General features: G+C 38.7%; 1 protein-coding gene across 16 annotated transcripts; it reads left to right on the forward strand.

Moving 5' to 3' along the window:
- The first annotated feature begins 1828 nt into the window (after positions 1–1828).
- Positions 1829–17216, forward strand: LOC133707925 (uncharacterized). 16 transcript variants are annotated; one of them, XM_062133384.1, is made up of 12 exons: positions 1852–2086; positions 4461–4658; positions 6582–6699; positions 7052–7117; positions 9157–9244; positions 9385–9521; positions 9677–9732; positions 10322–10445; positions 10530–10636; positions 16320–16389; positions 16474–16586; positions 17024–17216. In XM_062133384.1, the coding sequence occupies exons 6-11, from the start codon at positions 9437–9439 to the stop codon at positions 16551–16553; spliced, it is 522 nt and encodes a 173-aa protein (XP_061989368.1). In that variant the 5' UTR covers positions 1852–2086; positions 4461–4658; positions 6582–6699; positions 7052–7117; positions 9157–9244; positions 9385–9436; the 3' UTR covers positions 16554–16586; positions 17024–17216. The 16 variants fall into 16 exon arrangements, with proteins under 16 accessions (XP_061989362.1, XP_061989360.1, XP_061989364.1 ...); XM_062133387.1 differs by lacking the exon at positions 17024–17216 and adding an exon at positions 8622–8652 and having other exon boundaries at positions 16474–16774; XM_062133382.1 differs by lacking the exon at positions 17024–17216 and having other exon boundaries at positions 9368–9521; positions 16474–16774.
- Positions 17217–17834: the final 618 nt, after the last annotated feature.

The following is a 17834-nucleotide window of genomic DNA, read 5'->3' on the forward strand; positions in this document are numbered from 1 at the left end:
AAGACATCATGGCCAGAATCTGAATTTCTGATGGAGATATACATGAAGGAATAAAGGAGCCGAAAGTGCTTCCTTATCTCCCAAATTCATCATTCCTATTGGTGCTCCACCTCCATCTCCACCTCCCTTTTCTCCCAAATTCATCATTCCTATTAGTGCTCCACCTACACCTCCACCTCCCTTATCTCCAATTAGTGCTCCACTTTCATTTGTTTAATGCCAAAGTAGTTGGCATGGTAGCCTATAAATAGAGGTTACATTGAAACACAATTCACACATTCACATTCAACAACAACATCTCTAAGATGATCTAAGTTCTCTCTAGAGCAAACCTCTCTAAGAGCAACTCCTCTCCCTCTCCTTCTCTTTCTCTTACCGGTGATCTCACTCCTAGTCCTAGTATTCTCAGAAGCCGACTTTCAGTGCCACCAAACCCTCTGTCAACGTGCTTCGGTCCTAGTCTCCTCGGGAGCCGACGGTAGTGCCGCGACCACAACGGTTACAGAACCAGCCAAGCAAGGGTAACGCCCTAGCAACCCAGCCAAGCTAAAGTCACGCTTTAGCAAGATCTCAACATTTCCCGGTGATGTCGCTCTGCTCGATCTACAACATTGAGTATCGATTGTGTTAACAAGAAGAAACTTCAGCAAAGTCCTCACCACGAGGCAGAAAGAATCCCACGACGAGGTTGGTGCTCTCCTCGTCCACAATTGCTCAATAGAAGTCAGGTCAAGGGACACCCCCGACGACCGCACCCGAACGGTGCTGGCACGCCCGCGCAGAAAAGAGACTGTTGACCAGCTGCAGCAAAATTGGAGCCAAACAGTAACCATTGCTAGATGTCAGGTTGTGAAGGAATGTGTGGTTACTCTAAATTCAACTGATCTCTTCTTGCTATGTTTGAAGGCCAATTAAGGTTGACTAGTAATTCGATAACTTCTCAAAACCTAAAGCTCCTCCACTGATTTATACATGCAAACCTGAAAACAATTCACTAGCTGCTTGAATGTGCCCTCCTATCTTTTTTTTTTTTTATTGAAGGGCTAAATACTGGTTACTACCTTGTAGTTTAGGTCCAAAATCAATTCAGTCCCTGGACTTCTAATTTCATCAAAAACACCCCTGCACTTTGAATTTTGATTTAATAGGTCCAATTCGTTAATATTCTGTTATGGGTTCAAGTTATAGTTAGATTATTTGTTGAAAAACTATTTATTTGATAGATTTCTATAGTGGGACTCACTCCTAAATTGACTATGCAGGCCACCTCAATACCATATCATAAAACATAGGCCATATATGAGCCACGTCAACAAGTTAAATGACTCAATTGTCGGAAGACTAACAAATTGGACCTATTAGATCAAAATTGAAAGTGCAGGGGTGTTCTTGATGAAATTAGAAGTTCAGGGGCTGAATTGATTTTGGATCTAAAGTACAGGGTAGTAATCAATATTTAGCCCTTTATTGAATATGCCTTATTAGGATCCTAAGAAAGTAAACGAGACAAGTAAATGGGTTTGGTGATATTTGTTATTTGTTGTTCTGCTGGGTCGGGTATGATTTGTTATTCATATTTGATATTTGATATTGTGATAATATGTGTGTGTGTGTGTATATATATATATATATTTAATTGGCGTTTCCTTCACGTACCCGTTTCCTATTACATTTAAGATTTGCCGTTTTCACGTTTCCGATCGTATCGTATCCGGAAACTCGTACCCGTTTCGGTGCTTCTTAGGTCAGTACCCAGCGAAAATATCCGGATAAGAGATCCAACCCGAGAACCGGTGATTACCTTAACCCTTGTTGGTATACATCATGGATCAGCAATTCCAGCATTTTGTTTGTTTTTCTTACTACGAAGTTTTCAGCAATTCCAGAAATGCCCCCTTCTTCTCTTCTTCAGACCGAAACAGTAGTCGTCGATGTCCATCTGGTTTCTCTGTGCACAAAACCCATCCCTAACGCTCAGAGCACCAATCCCTAATCCCATCAATACCGGGACTGGCTGTCGGCTCAGAATGCCCAGTCGAAGCTGACCTGACCCCAAATTGAAATCTTGATTCTTCATTATTTTCAGGTCAGATATTCATCTCTTCATCTTTTCTATTCACAACAGGTTTGATTGTATTATGCTGGATATTATATGTGATAAACACCAAATAGGTCATTAAGCTTCAAAGCTCTTAGCTTTTGCCTGTGAATTACCTCCTACATTGGCTACCAAGATGGTTTGGATTCGGATCCCTGATTAAATTAGACTAGACCAGACTGAAGAGGTCAACTCCAATCCAATTCTGCATTTACTGTTACACTTGAATGTGATTAGATTAGCTACAAAGATTGAAAAAGAGAGAGATTAAAAGGCTGTAATTGTGTGCAAGATGTCAAATTCTGCAAGCCATTATCTGCATTTATGATCAGGCAACTCTATTGATTTCCTTCCATGTCACAATCGATCTTTCGGGTTAATTGATTTGCTCTGCAAGTGTCTGCTATGAAGAGATCTTTTGTTATGAACTCAAGCCTGTTCGTATTTGCCTGTTTCCTCTTTATGGTTTTTGGTCGAAGATGCTATTGTCGGTAAACTTACTTGATTGTACAGACCATGAATCCATTCCACAGACTTGCTCGGATCTTTGAGTAGCATAAAATCAATATATTGCTTAATTTGGTTGATTTTAATTTTTCATCGGCTCCTACACTGATGACCGAGCTGAGTTTCAGCGTTTACTAGGTTTATTGAGTTCATCATCTAGGAATAAAACTTATATAATGATAAAGAGGGTAGCATCCTCTTCTGTAGGATCAAGAATCACCTAAAACAGATAAGAATTGAGTCTTATAGAGGACTTTGAAGTGATAGGGCTGCATCAGATTTTCTTGTGCGAAAATCTGAATAATTTGGGTACTGAGGAGAGGTTGAGACAATGGTGAGGGGCCACATGGGATTATGTCTTTGGCAATTTTTTTTTTTTTTGCCTCATTCTGGTTGCTTGTAACTCCTTTTTTGATGCTATTTGAACTCTTATGATCCTTGTGATAATTCCTACATAATGAACTAAGTTCAGTGTTAGTTTTATTAGCTGGCTTTGCAAAATTTCCATTGATTTTTTTTTTCTAAATTTGTTACATATCATTACTTTATTGTTCTTGTCTAGAAGAGTCTCTGGGATGAAAAGCCTCACAATAGTTGGTGCACTCGTTTGTCGCCATGTTTTATGCGAGTGGCATACTATCCTACATGGTGTGTCTGATCCGTGTAGGTGATTTGGGCTGTGAGCCTTAGATATGTGGTTCACTCAAGATGGTTTGTTATTGAATAATATTTCAATGCATAAAATTTGGGGTGTGACAGAAGATAAAATTATTTTCGTTGTGAATATGTTGCCATTGGATTTATGCTGCGAGTCTGGTGTTATGCTGTGAATGAGTTTAATTCATACATATGGTGCCAATGTATTCATTGTGAAGATAAAACTAGGGGGGTGAAATTTGCACACCCCTAATTACAAATGGCACACCCTTATATTATTTTAATAATATTTCATCTAACAACTTTTTACTCTTCCTAAAATACCCTAAACTCAGATTTTTTTTTTTCTTTCCCTTTTGGGCCCTCTCTCTCTCTCTCTCCTCCAAAACCACGACCATAGTCTCTGTATCTTCTCCGTGTAGGAGCCCAAGCTAGTTAGAACTTGGATGAGTATCAACAGACACTTCCCAATCAGTTTTCCAGCTCTCTTTCTGCCCTCAGCAAATTTTTTTTTTTTTTTGGAGTCCGGAGGCAGGAATGTTTGCAAGACTCGGAGTCGGACTTAGAAGAATTCTCGGTCGTTGGGTCAAGGCTGGAAAGATGAGATCGGCGTGATAACCGGAGACCTTCTCCTTCGATTTGAGGCCCGCGTGCACCAGCGCTTCAACCCCCAGCTTCCCGCCGAAAATCTAGTTGACAGCGACGGTGGTGGCCGCGGCGCTGGCCGCGCTGGATCCGAGCCCGCTTCCCAAAGGCAGGCCTTTCTGGAGAGAGAGGGAGAGGCCGACGGAGTGGACGCCGAGCATCTTCATGACCTCAATGGCGGCGATCCCGGCGCAGTTCCAGATGGGGTTCTTGCTCAGCTTCTTGGAGTTGTGGTCGCTGGAGATCTCGGAAATGGAGATCTCTCCGGGGAGGACTTGGGGATCGACGGTGAGGGAGACGAAGTCGCCGAGGCCGTCGACGGCGCATCCGAGGAAGTCAAAGCCGGGGCCGAGGTTGGCGACGGTGGCGGTGTCAAGGTACCGAAACAAGAGGTCTTTCGGCCGTGGTTTTGGAGAAGAGAGAGAGAGAGAGAGAGAGAGAGGGCCCAAAAAGGAAAAAAAAAAAATCTGAGTTTAGGGTATTTTAGGACCGTGACTGTTCATACTGTTCATTTAACAGTAAAATAACGGTTTTGCCCTTAATTGTTCTTCAGATTTACAGCCCTGGGATGTGTTGAATTGGCGTTTCTGTTCTTGCTACCTTGGTCAATTACATTTTGCCATCGTCTTCTGTTTTTGATGACAAAGAGTGAGGGACTGTTGGTATTATTGGTTAGATCGCCGCTATCTGATAGTGAGAGGAGAGAAAACAGAGAGAGAGAGGGAGAGAGTGAGAGTTCAGTTGATAAGAGGTAAGTTTTTTAATCTAAATTTTACGGTCATTCGATTAAGGGTTTTGTGTGTGATTCAATTTATCTAAATTTTATGTTCATTAATTCGATTAAGGGTTTTGTCTCTGATTTAACGAATATGGGTTTTGTTGTTGGTTTTTGGGTCACATGACTTCATCTCTGGCTTTGTTTTGGATTGTTCATTTTGATTCAGGGTTTTGTGGGTGATTTAATAAGCATGGGTTGTGTTGTGGGTTTGCATATCACAACGTTTAGATTGGGAGGGTTAAGGATTGGTCTGTCCAAAGCAAGATACATAGTGATCAGTTGATAGAAAATTGATTGAGTATTTCATCCTGTTTTTTGGCTTCTAATTGGTGTTGATCTTCTGTTTTCACCATGTTTTCATAATTGACCTTTGAAAATATTCCTTTTGATTTTCATCAACTTCTTTACGGATGTTGTTCCTTTTGAGCATGGCTTTGATGATAAATATAAAATAAAAGTTGTTCAATGGTTTTCCTGTACCTTTATGGATTGCTTTCTCATTCATTTTAATTCCCGTAATAGATTTGAAGGAACATAGGTTCTGCTATAGGTTCCTTAAAAAGATTGAACTTGCTAAGTCTGACCTTAGCTTGCTTTCATATGGAATCACTTAAGACAGGAAACTGCATTTATGACAAATTTGTCCTGGCTTTTCTCCATTACGATTTAGTCTCTTATCTCCCTCTCTCAGAACAATAGCATACAGACTGTTGTACAATAGACTTGAATAAAGGAATTACAGCAAAATTCTTTTTGAATACACAGCTTTTATTTAGTATCAGAACAATGGATTTTCTGTACTTTTCGAACTTTGCTTGAACTTCCTTGCAAACTTCTGGAATTTCTGCTTCTGCTTTGTTATTTTTTTGTTTTTGTTTTTTGTTTTTTAATCTCAAATTTTCTGATTGAAATTGTTTCTACTTGGCAATAAGGATTGGTCTATAGGAAAAAGTACTTAGTGATCAGTTGATAGAAAATTGATTGAGCATTTGATCCTGTTTTCTTGCTTCTAATTGATATTAATCTTCTGATTTTCATCAACTTCTTTAAGGCTGTTGATTTGGTTCGTTTGATTATAAATACGAGTAGCCTGAATAAGTGCATCTCCAACATTGATCATAGCTGTAATGTTTTCATAATTTGCTTATTTTTTACAGATGTTGTTGCTTTCGAGCACGGCTCTGATGATAAATATAAAATAAAAAAATTTCGATTGTTTTTCTCTACATCTATCCAAATTTGGGATTGCTTTCTGATTCATTTTATTTCAAGGTTTCGGAATTTGGATCCTTTATTGTTTATCGGTGACTGTTAGTGTTTACTGATCTCAAGTAACGTTTATTTGAAGATTATATGCACATTAAGGATTTACAAAGATAAAATTCTTGGATTGGAAGATGAAAACAGTGAAAGTCATTGTGGTTGTGATGTTGTCTGCTATTGAATTTTTTTGATTACTACTAAATTTTTAGACAATTAGATTAGTTTGTTTCAAACTGTTTCACATGTTATCTGGTATATAAACTTTTTTATCACCATGTTAAACGGTTTTGCAGTACTGTTTTTCCTTTCTTTTGTTTTGTTTTTGTTTTTGTTTTTTGTTTTTTGTTTTTTGTTTTTCTCTCCCATAACTTATTTCAAAACATCTACAATGGAATTGGAGTTGAACTGTTAGAATACACAACTGCAACAAAGAGTGTATCAGAGCCAATTCTATGAATCACAAAGTTTCATAGTATTTAAATTAGGCTAACTTCAGATATGCTTGGTGACACTTTGGATAACAAAGTTTCGATGATAAATATATTGTTGACATTTGGTCAGTTTTTTTTTTTTTGGCAAGAAGGAAAGGGACAAATTTAAGTGGTAACTGTGAATGGTTTTCTGTGTGTACAGTCCATGGATCTGCAGATGAGTCCACTTTAGTTGAAGATGCATTTGAGTCTGCCAATGAATTAGATCAGTGCTAAACCCCCATTGTAGAAACTTGATACCAGCTTGCTTAAAATACCAGGTGTTAGCTGAATCTTTCTCTTTACGATTGAAATACCAATTTTTGTAATATGTAAAATTGTAATTGTATTATATTATGTAGATCAAGATTTGAGGGAAAAAAAAAAAAATTAAACCCGCAGCATCGTGCGGGAGAATTTTCTAGTTCTATATATTAAGCGTGGATGCACTGTTACACTGTTCTAAGTACAGTGAACAGTCATTATTGCCCTCTCATTTGTGGAAAAATACGAAGCTGCCATTAATCACTGTTCATTCATGAGCAAAAAGACAATTTTGCCCTCATTTGCATTTTTTTTACAGCTCTACCACTGACCTTTTTTTCCTCTCTCTTCCTCCCTTCTGCCTCCCAGACCGAGTTTTCTCCTCTCTCTTTTCCCCCTTCTGCCTCCTAAACCAAACAACAGCAGCTTCATCAGGTAATGAATTCCTTGCTACGTTTTGGTTGTTTTTCACTGGTTGTTTTTGCTTCATATTTTTTTTGCTTCTCCACTTCGTTGTTTGGTTAGCTTGGTTTAATATAGCTTGAGAAATTTGATTTGGGTTTGTGAAAGAATAAAGATTGATTCTTTTCTCATGTAAATTAAGGGAATTGATGGGAATTTGAAGAAATGGATTTTAAAGTTTGCTAGAGCACAGAGCAGATCTCAGCCATCACTATTCACTAATTAGGTAGCTGTGAATGGATTTGCATAAGAACTTTCAAGCAGGCTTGAGCTCCCATCTCCTTTAATCCGGGTTGGAAAGTGATTGGAATAGCAAGTTTTTCCACTGCTGAGTTGTTGGTTTACCATCTATAGTATATATTTAGGCTACTAAGCTGTGAAGCAACAATTGTTTTGGCCAAATTCACTTTTGTGTTTTTACAAAATTTGGCTCTAATTCCTACAGTTTAAAACTCAACAGGGTTACCATTACTTCCAAGTTGTAATCATGTCAAATTGGTATTCATCAATCTCTGTTAACACAACGCAATAAGCCATCACTTTTCTATTACCGAAATCAAACTTTAATTCCTATATTTTCCCCCAGATTCTATCTAGCCCTTATCCAAATCTTTGAATGGCACATCGTTTCAGTTAACTTAACTGAAATTTCATCTGTTTTGGACGAATTTGACCTATTAGAAACTTTAAGGATATGAGCATTAAACCTAAACTATAGAATCCAATGTACAATCACAGTCAAACTAAAATTGAGTCTTTTTCTCATGTAAATTGAGAGGCTTGAAGGGAATTTGAAAGAATAGAACAGCTATATGTTGTTTTCTGGCTTCTGAATTTGGTCTATTTTTAGAGTCGAGTTAGTGAAATTTGCTTATAGTTGGAGTATGGATTTCTGTGGTTTGGTAATGCGAACGTGTTTGACTGACGAAAGAGTAGCATTTCTACTGATATTGAAAGGCTTGAAGAGAATTAAAGAAGATACTGGCAAGGGAATAACAGAATATCAGCCAAAAAGTAAAATAAGAAGGGAAAGGAACTTTTTGCTTCTCAAAACATATACTTTCTTGAAAAAGGATTTCGCTGTTTCAATTTACTTTCCCTGATTTTTTTAAGATCAGCATCGTCTCGCTTAACAGTGTTGTTTGGTATTATTTGCTGCACTTACAGAAGGAGAGAGAGAGAAATGTTGTTTGCCCTTTGCTTTGATGTGCACATTTTGTAATAAATTGTCAAGGAAATTCTATTTCCAGACGGTGTTTGATTTCAATTTTTATGTTATTGTCAAGATAACTTCTGGGTTCTAATAATTATCTTTTTCATGTGCCCCATCATCTTTTATGTTTTGATTTCATCTTAAACAAAAATCTGACGTCAACAAAATTGGGACTTTGGTTTGTATCAATTTCAGTTTATCTTTTCAAAATTAGTACAAATGTTTGTGATTGTTAGTGATTTTGATGGTAATTAAATGTTGCAGTTTCGATAACTTTGATTCCGGGAGGATACGGGTATGAGACCTTAGCTAACATATGATATTTTTAATCACACATAATTGTGTTGTTGGTACATATCGATCTCTTTATTTTCTGTCATCACTTTAGTGATCGATTTCTACTACAATTGTAACTTCTGTTAGCATATCAATAAAAATACAGCACAAAATTTGTGGTTGTTTCCTTAGTATGATTATCTCATTTATAGATATAAAATTCTGAGCTACTGTGTCTTAGCTTATGATTGCAACTGCATTACATACAAAATTTGTTATAAAACACTATTACATGCGAAATTTGCAAGAAAAAAACATGCAAACCCGCAGCATCGCGCGGGGGCAATTCCTAGTAGTATTAAAAAAATGAAAGGGTGTGCCATTTGTAATTAGGGGTGTGCAAATTTCACCCCCCTAAAACTATTCTCAAAACTTTCTAATTCTCTCCCCTTTCATATTTATTTTGTATTTTTAATAATACCAGTAGCGAATAAATCCTTGAAACCTCGAATCCTGTTTGCAGACCCACAACTCTACCAAGCAAGGGCAGGACAGCGCAGCCCCAACTCCAGCGACTCCCAGCAGCAACCGTTGCTTACTCAGGAACCCAGGTATTGAATTGTTTTGTTCAGATTGTATGGTTTTTCTATTCATCTGAATATCTGATGTTTCTTCTGTATAATTGGGAGTGAAACACCCGTTAATGTATGAAAGTATGAAACATGATTCGACAGAGCTTGATTTTCAACAGAGTAAGGTTTAAGATTGGAAGTTGAAAACCTGTATCAGACAAGAAGAAGAAGATGCAGCAGAGAAGATTAGCATCATCAGGGAGGCCTACTGGAACAGATGGCTCAGATTTCAACTACCGCATGGTTGTTGACTCTCGTAAGCTTTCGTAATCTATACTCTAAAAGCACCAATACCCCTCTTCCCTTCTCTTCAGGTTTTCTCTCACTTTCTCTGCAACCAAACAGATCTATAGGTTCCCAAAATTTTTATATAGATCTTTGCATAATTCATCTGGTTTCTTTGAATTTCAGGGTATCAAAAAGTAGCTGATGGAAAATCTCGTCTCTATGCGCTTATTCTCACTCAGGTACTCAGATCTCTGTAATGTTTTGGCATTGCAATGGGTACTGAGCTGTACTTTACTAAACAGGTTTCAATTTTTTTCTTGTCTGAAGTAAAATTCGGATAAGTAATGTTCTTAGATATTTGAAGTTATTGTATAAAGGAATTTGATTCTTGTTGAGGAGTGAGGATACTGCTTGGCATTTACTAGTAAATCAATTTTGGTACGTCCCTTGCAATAGAATAAAATAGAGTTCATAGTCTGAGAATTAGAAATTGACAATCAATAGAGAAAATAAGACAACTTTTATGGTTCTGGAAGAGTTTATTTCCACTGAGGAAAACCTACAGTGGAAGAATTGGATAGCATAGTTGCTTCTTCTCCTCCTCAAAACTCTCTATGCAGTCGAAACAAATTGGCCAAGTTGATCTCATTTGATTGTGTTAGAAAGGGAAAATTTGCATTTGGGCATATACTCCAGAGTGCAGATAGATTGAGCAAGTATGGTGAATCTCAGTGACCAACATAAAACAACTTAATTATTGTTGTTGCTTCAGTTTTCATGAAATCTCTCTGTCCTCTTTATTTTATAGCTTTCTCTTTGTTGCTGCAGGCTGTCTTTCAGCTGATAGGAGTCCTATATACATTTCTTTTTACTTCCAAAGGGGAAGGTCCCGATGTGATTGCTATCTCTTCTATAGCTATTGGTTCAATTTCTTTGATACTTGGGGACTTGGGTAGATATACAGATCTTGCATCTCTCTTTTAAGTGACTTCATTATTGTATCTGCTCTTATACCACAATTTTTTGTTGAGCCAAGGTCGAAGGCGTAGTCGAGTAACTTTGTTGAAAGTTTACATGGTTGCATCATCTATTGGAGTGCTTCTTTCCATTGCTTGTGTTGCCAAGGGGAATGTAACATTAGAGGTAAGTTGTTATACATTTCAAATTTTGAGTATTATTGAGTTTTGATCTAAAAGATTCTCATGACAGAGAAAGTTCTTCATAATGACAGGCCTAACGCTGTAAAACTAATATGGGAAATTCTACAATATGTTAACATATGACATACATACAATTGTGTCACAGTGGTAAAATGAGTCATCAAAATAATAATATTAGTCCTCAAAGTGTTTATATGAGTCTTTAAAGTGATAAATTTTCTTAGTTACCACATGAGTCCTTATTGTGTAAGCCCCCTTTAGGATCGTTGTGTTTTACTACTTAAGCAAAGTCAGAAAATAGATGAACTGAAAACAGAAACAACACAGCAGATTTTATAGTGGTTCAGCCAAAACTTTAGCCTACGTCCACTTCGTGATCTCTCTTGAGAGATTCACTAGCACTATGAAGAATTTAGGTGTTTACAAGTACTTATTGCAGATCCCTCAAACCCCTCAGACTAGTTCTTATCTCTCTATCACCTTGACTCTCAGTTTTCTGCACTTTCTGTCTTCTATTTCAGAAAACTGACTGCAGCTCCTATTTATAGGGCATAGAGGCTGCTGATACAACATGGGATTAGGATTCCTAACCCTAATAGACTAAGCTTTTAATACAAATCCTAATAGAACTTGAAAGACTAACTTTCCTAGAACTTATAGAAAAGCTGCGCGCAAACCTCTTTCCTTTCTAGACTTGGATTTGAATTCTGCATCCTAATTTTCAGATTGTATCAATGAGCCAAAAACACAACAATCTCCACCTTGGTGAGTTGATACCAAAACGATTGCTGCAACCTTCATGATGTCTTGAACTTCTTGAAGTAATCCCGAACAAACCTTCAAGAACCTTCACCTTGGCAAGACTCTTCTTGCCTCAACGCACCTCAAGTGAGGAGGTGCTCCACCACAACTCAGCATGTTGTGATACTGAGCAAGTTCAAGCAATGCTTGAACTTCTCTACAGCAACGGGCTTGGTAAGACAATCTGCAGCATTGTCATTTGTGTGAACCTTCTCCACAAAGATATTTCCAGATTCTACCCAATCTCTGATCCTGTGATAGCGAACATCAATGTGTTTCGTCCTTGCATGAAACACCTGATTCTTTGCCAAATGAATGGCACTTTGACTGTCACACTTCACTACCACGCCTTCTTGGTGAATTCCAAATTCACTTGCTAGCCCATTCAACCAAATAGGTTCCTTTGAAGCTTCTGTTAATGCCATATATTCTGCCTCAGTAGTAGATAGAGCTGTGACTGCTTGAAGAGTTGATTTCCAACTCACAGGTCCTCCTCCACAAGTAAAAACATAACCTGTTGTGGACCTTCTTTTATCTAAGTCTCCTGCATAATCTGCATCCACAAAACCAGCCACACATGCTACTTCTTGTTTTCTCTCAAACATGATTCCAAGCTGCCTAGTCCCTTTTAAATACCTCAAAATCCACTTCACTGCTTCCCAGTGGGGCTTACCCGGATTTGACATGTACTTAGAGACAACGCTCAATGCTTGAGCTAAATCTGGTCTTGTGCAAATCATCGCATACATGAGACACCCTACTGCACTTGCATATGGAACATCCTTCATCGCATCAATCTCTTTTTGACTTGATGGCCTTTGTTTTGCACTTAACTGATAATGTGCAGCTAATGGGATAGAAACAACCTTAGCTCCATCCATGTTGAAGCGTTCAAGTACCCTCAGAATGTACTTTTCTTGTGAAAGCCAAATTTTACCAGCTTTTCTATCCCGCCTTATTTCAATTCCAAGGATCTTTTGTGCAGCTTCTAGATCCTTCATGTCGAATTCAGCTCCCAATTTCTTCTTAAGCTCTTGAATTTTCGACATATCCTTGCATGCAATTAGCATGTCATCTACATACAAAAGTAGTAGAATAATCTCCCCATCTTCGAATACATGGTAGTAAACGCAGCAGTCATATAGACACCTTGTGTAGCCTATTTTCAGCATGTATGTGTCGAAACGCTTGGACCACTGCCTTGGTGATTGCTTAAGTCCATATAGGGACTTCTTTAACCTACAAACCAGATCCTCTTTTCCTGTTTCGACAAAACCCTCCGGCTGCGACATATAAATGTCTTCTTCGAGGTCCCCATGAAGAAACGCAGTTTTCACATCCATCTGCTCAATCTCCATATCATACTGAGCTGCTATAGACAACAATAACCGAATCGAAGTGTGTTTGACGACCGGAGAGAAAATCTCGTCATAGTCCACTCCCTCTTTCTGCGAATACCCTTTTGCCACCAAACGTGCTTTGTACTTTATGGCATCAGCATCATGTATTCCTTCTTTCTTCCTAAACACCCACTTGCAGCCAACAAGTTTTCTTTCTTTGGGTTTAGGAACCAACTCCCACACGGAATTCTTATACAAAGATTCCATCTCTTCCGTCATAGCACCAATCCAACCTGCCCGTTCTTCACTTTCTATGGCATCTTGATAGGTAGTTGGATCTCCTTGACTTATACTCAGAGCATGACTCACATCTTCTTCCTGTTCGAATCCAAACCTTTGTATTTTTCTTGGATTCCTCTTAGGTTTGTCAAGTGCTATGCTTCTTTTAAATGACTCAGGTGCTTGTGGGATAGGGGAATTTCGACCCCTCTGTGGGGATTGCTCCACCTGAGCCCTAACTGGTGACTGTTGTTGCTGCTCTGTTTCTTCAATAGCTCCTTGATCATTCCCTACTTGCTCAATTTGCTCCACCTGAGCTTGAGAATCTTCATCTGATGGTTTAGCTAATGAAATCTTGATTGCTTCTTCTTCAACAACAGCCATCTTCTCCTTCTTGCTATTAACCTCCTCATTCAATGGCATAGTCTTCTCATCAAAGATTACATCCCTGCTGATCACCCTTTTGTCGTTGACTATATCCCACAACTTATAACCTTTCACCCCTTTCTCAAAGCCGATGAACAAGCACTCATGGGACTTAGGTTTCAGTTTGGTTCTTTCATCGCTGGGAATATGTGCATAAGCACTGCAACCAAACACTCTCAAGTTGGAATAATCAACTGGCTTTCCAGACCATACCTCCTCTGCACACTTGAAGTTAATAGCCCTAGAAGGTGATCGATTAACCAAATAACATGCATGATTAACCGCTTCTGCCCAAAAAGTTTCAGGCAACCCCGCATGAAGTCTCATGCTTCTTTCTCTCTCCATGAGAGTTCTGTTCATCCTTTCTGCAACACCGTTTTGTTGAGGAGTCTTCTTAACAGTAAAGTGTCTTGTGATGCCTGCATCTTTGCATAGCTGTAAGAACTGATTATCTCTATATTCACCTCCATTGTCGCTTCTCAAACACTTGATTTTTCTGCCTGTTTGGTTTTCAACTTCAGCTTTCCACTCCTTGAACTTAGTGAAAACCTGGTCTTTAGTTTTCATAAAATATACCCAAACCTTCCTTGAAAAATCATCTATGAAAGAGACAAAATATCTGGCTCCACCCTTTGATTTTGTTGGTGTAGGCCCCCAAACATCTGTGTGAATATAGTCCAATACTCCTTTGGATTTGTTCTCACTGCTGCCCATATTGAACGTCACCTTGGTCTGCTTTCCTAGTGTGCAATACTTGCAAAATTCAAGCTTGCAGCTCATTACACCTTCCAGCTGATCCCTTTTGTGTAATTCTTGCAACCCTCTCTGACTCATGTGCCCTAGCCGTTTATGCCAAAGCTCAGTCTTGTCTTCCTCCGTACAAACTGCAGCTCCACCTACCACTGTAGAACCCGTAAGTTTATACATGTTATCTGGTTGCATCACACTCCTCATGTAGACCATTTGTCCCTTTCCTACCTTGAGCTGTCCTTTTTCAGATTTATACCAAAATCCAGCCCTATCCAAAGTGCTCAATGAAATCAGATTTCTGCTCAATTTTGGGACATGTCGGACGTTTCCCAGCGTTCGGACAATTCCATCATGCATCTTGATCTTTACTGTTCCGATTCCCATGATTCTACAAGGTGAATCATCTCCCATCAACACTTCCCCGGTGTTCCTTTCTTCATATGTGTCGTACCAATCTCTGTGTGCACACATATGAAATGTGCAGGCTGTATCCAAGGTCCAATATTTAAGCGCGCCGGAGCTGGTTGTTACTGCGAGAAGTTCTCCATCGTCACTATAATTTCCAGTAACGACATTGGCTGACTTGGAGCTTTCTCCTAACATCTGCGCCTTTTTCTCCTTCCATTGTTTGCAATTCCTTTTCCAGTGGTCGAGTGAACCACATTCGAAGCAACCATTCTTCTTTTCTTTGCCTTTCCCCTTGGATTTAGACCTGCCTTTTTCTTCAAATCCACCACCTCTATTCCTGGACCTTCCTCTCTCCTTGCCTCGGACATGAAGTCCCCGTGCTTGAGAACTTTCTTCATTTTTGTCCATTTTGACATATGATTCCAAGTTCTCACACACTTTAGAAAGTGTGATAGTATCTTTGAATATCATGGTGGTTTTGAAGTGCTTGAATGAAGGTGGAAGCGAATGAAGTAACATGACAGCCGTGTCTTCGTCATCCATCTTTGCTCCAACCTTCTCCAAGTTTGATATGCAATTCTGAAAATTGCATATGTGATCATTAAGATCATCCCCTTCCTCCATCTTGAGGCCAAAGAGCTGTTCCTTCAAGAGTAGCTTGCTGCTGATAGTTTTACCCCTGTAGACGCTTTCAAGCTTCTCCCATGCTTGCTTTGCAGTCATATTCTCACCAATATGAAGCAAGACATTATCAGCAAGATGCAGCTCAATGGAGCTCTTTGCTTTCTTATTCTTCTTCGTATAATCTGCTTCAGTCATTGTTGCAGGCTTATCTCCAATTGCCTCATCAACCTCTTGCTGAACCAGAACGTTCTTCATCTTCCTCTGCCAAAGCGTGAAGTTGTCCTTGCCATTAAAGGGCTTAATGGACGGTTTCACATCTCCTGCTTCGACAATGACTTTGTTGTTCACCATCGCAAAACACCTTGAGCCTAAGCTCTGATACCACTTATTGTGTAAGCCCCCTTTAGGATCGTTGTGTTTTACTACTTAAGCAAAGTCAGAAAATAGATGAACTGAAAACAGAAACAACACAGCAGATTTTATAGTGGTTCAGCCAAAACTTTAGCCTACGTCCACTTCGTGATCTCTCTTGAGAGATTCACTAGCACTATGAAGAATTTAGGTGTTTACAAGTACTTATTGCAGATCCCTCAAACCCCTCAGACTAGTTCTTATCTCTCTATCACCTTGACTCTCAGTTTTCTGCACTTTCTGTCTTCTATTTCAGAAAACTGACTGCAGCTCCTATTTATAGGGCATAGAGGCTGCTGATACAACATGGGATTAGGATTCCTAACCCTAATAGACTAAGCTTTTAATACAAATCCTAATAGAACTTGAAAGACTAACTTTCCTAGAACTTATAGAAAAGCTGCGCGCAAACCTCTTTCCTTTCTAGACTTGGATTTGAATTCTGCATCCTAATTTTCAGATTGTATCAATGAGCCAAAAACACAACAGTCCTCAAGTGGTAGAATGAGTCTTTAAAATGGTAAAAATAGTTGATGTATGAGAAATGTTAACATACCATAGGCTTACTCAATACATTCCCAAATTGTTATTGTGGATGTTCCTGATTGTTGTTTGAATGCTGAATAGGTTTTCCAAACTCCCACTAGATGGGAAACACACAAGTTTGAACTTCTTGAGGCTGCTCGCACTGCAATTGGTGAGTCTATACTTCTCTTTGTGCAATGCTAATAGAACTAATGCTGGATGAAGTCTAATAATATTCATGTTTTAAATTTCTCAGGATTCCTGGTACAAATATTTACAGTGAGCACAATTACTTCTCTAATCAGTAACATGTCTCCACCGAAAAGAACCTCTTAGCCTCAACCATATCAATGATGTATCTTTCTCAAGGTTTTTTGGAATTCAAACCTTACAATTTCTGGAAGATAATTTGATTTCTTCCTAGGTAGCAAACTAGTTGCATTAGGGATTTGATTAGACTGGAAAATTATTTGACAACACATGGAACTTGTTACAGATCAATATTTATGTTTTAGAAGTAATACTGTAATTTTATCCATAAATTGGCCTTTGTGACATTCTCTCCTGCCTCTATCTCCATCACACCCTTGAAAAAATAGGGTGCATGAAATATGTCACTCTAGGATGAATTTGGATGTCGGTATTCAACTAGGAAATACGGGTATTGGGTTATCACTTTGAGGCATCAATCACATTACCCTTATATTTGCAGTATGACTACATTTTCTAACAAAGTTGTTACTACCGCAACCTTATGGATGCAAATGGTCATACTGCACTAAACTTGCATTCCCTACAATTGGCAGGGTCCATATCTTTACTGTAGGAGATTTAAGCTTCCTCAAGGACCTGCAATAGCTTCAGAGATCAAATCCACCTGCAGAGGCAAATTCTGGCTGAATAATACCGAGGAGAACCATTATATGGAACAAACAGTCATAGTTGAAATTTCGATTTCATAAATGGGAAAATCTAGCCATACATAACCATATTAAGGGGATGCAACTTTCAATTTCTATTAGATATTTTAAATTTCCGTCTAGAACTGAGAGTGAAAAAACCATGTATAACCACATGAGTGATTCTATTCATACCTTCTGAATTAGGGAAAAATTCACCAACGGTGTCTGGACACTTAGGGGACTTTCAGAATGATACCTGAACTTACAAAGTTATCAATGTGATGCCTAGACTCATTTTTTCGTATCAACGTCGTACCTATGACCAATTTCCGTAACGGCTCCGTGACGGAAATTGGCTGTAGGTATCACATTGATACGAAAAAATGAGTCCAGGTATCACATTGATAACTTTGTAAGTTCAGGTATCATTCTGAAAGTCCCTAAGTGTCCAGACACCGTTGGTGAATTTTTCCCAATTTTGCACGTGCGATGCACGTGAGTCACTTAATGAAGACAAAAGGACCGATTTACCCTCAAATTCTTTCTTTCTTTTCTTTTCTTTTTTTCTTTATTCTTCTTTCTTTCTTCTTCTTCTTTTCTGGTTTCTTCTTCCCCTGATTTGAATCTTGAATCATCTTGCTCGTCCGATTCCCACCACCGATCGCCGATCAAACACCGCCGCTGCGTCTGAATCCACCTTCATGCACCACAGATG

The sequence above is a fragment of the Rosa rugosa genome, chromosome 5 (assembly GCF_958449725.1).
Source record: "Rosa rugosa chromosome 5, drRosRugo1.1, whole genome shotgun sequence".
Taxonomy (NCBI): domain Eukaryota; kingdom Viridiplantae; phylum Streptophyta; class Magnoliopsida; order Rosales; family Rosaceae; genus Rosa; species Rosa rugosa.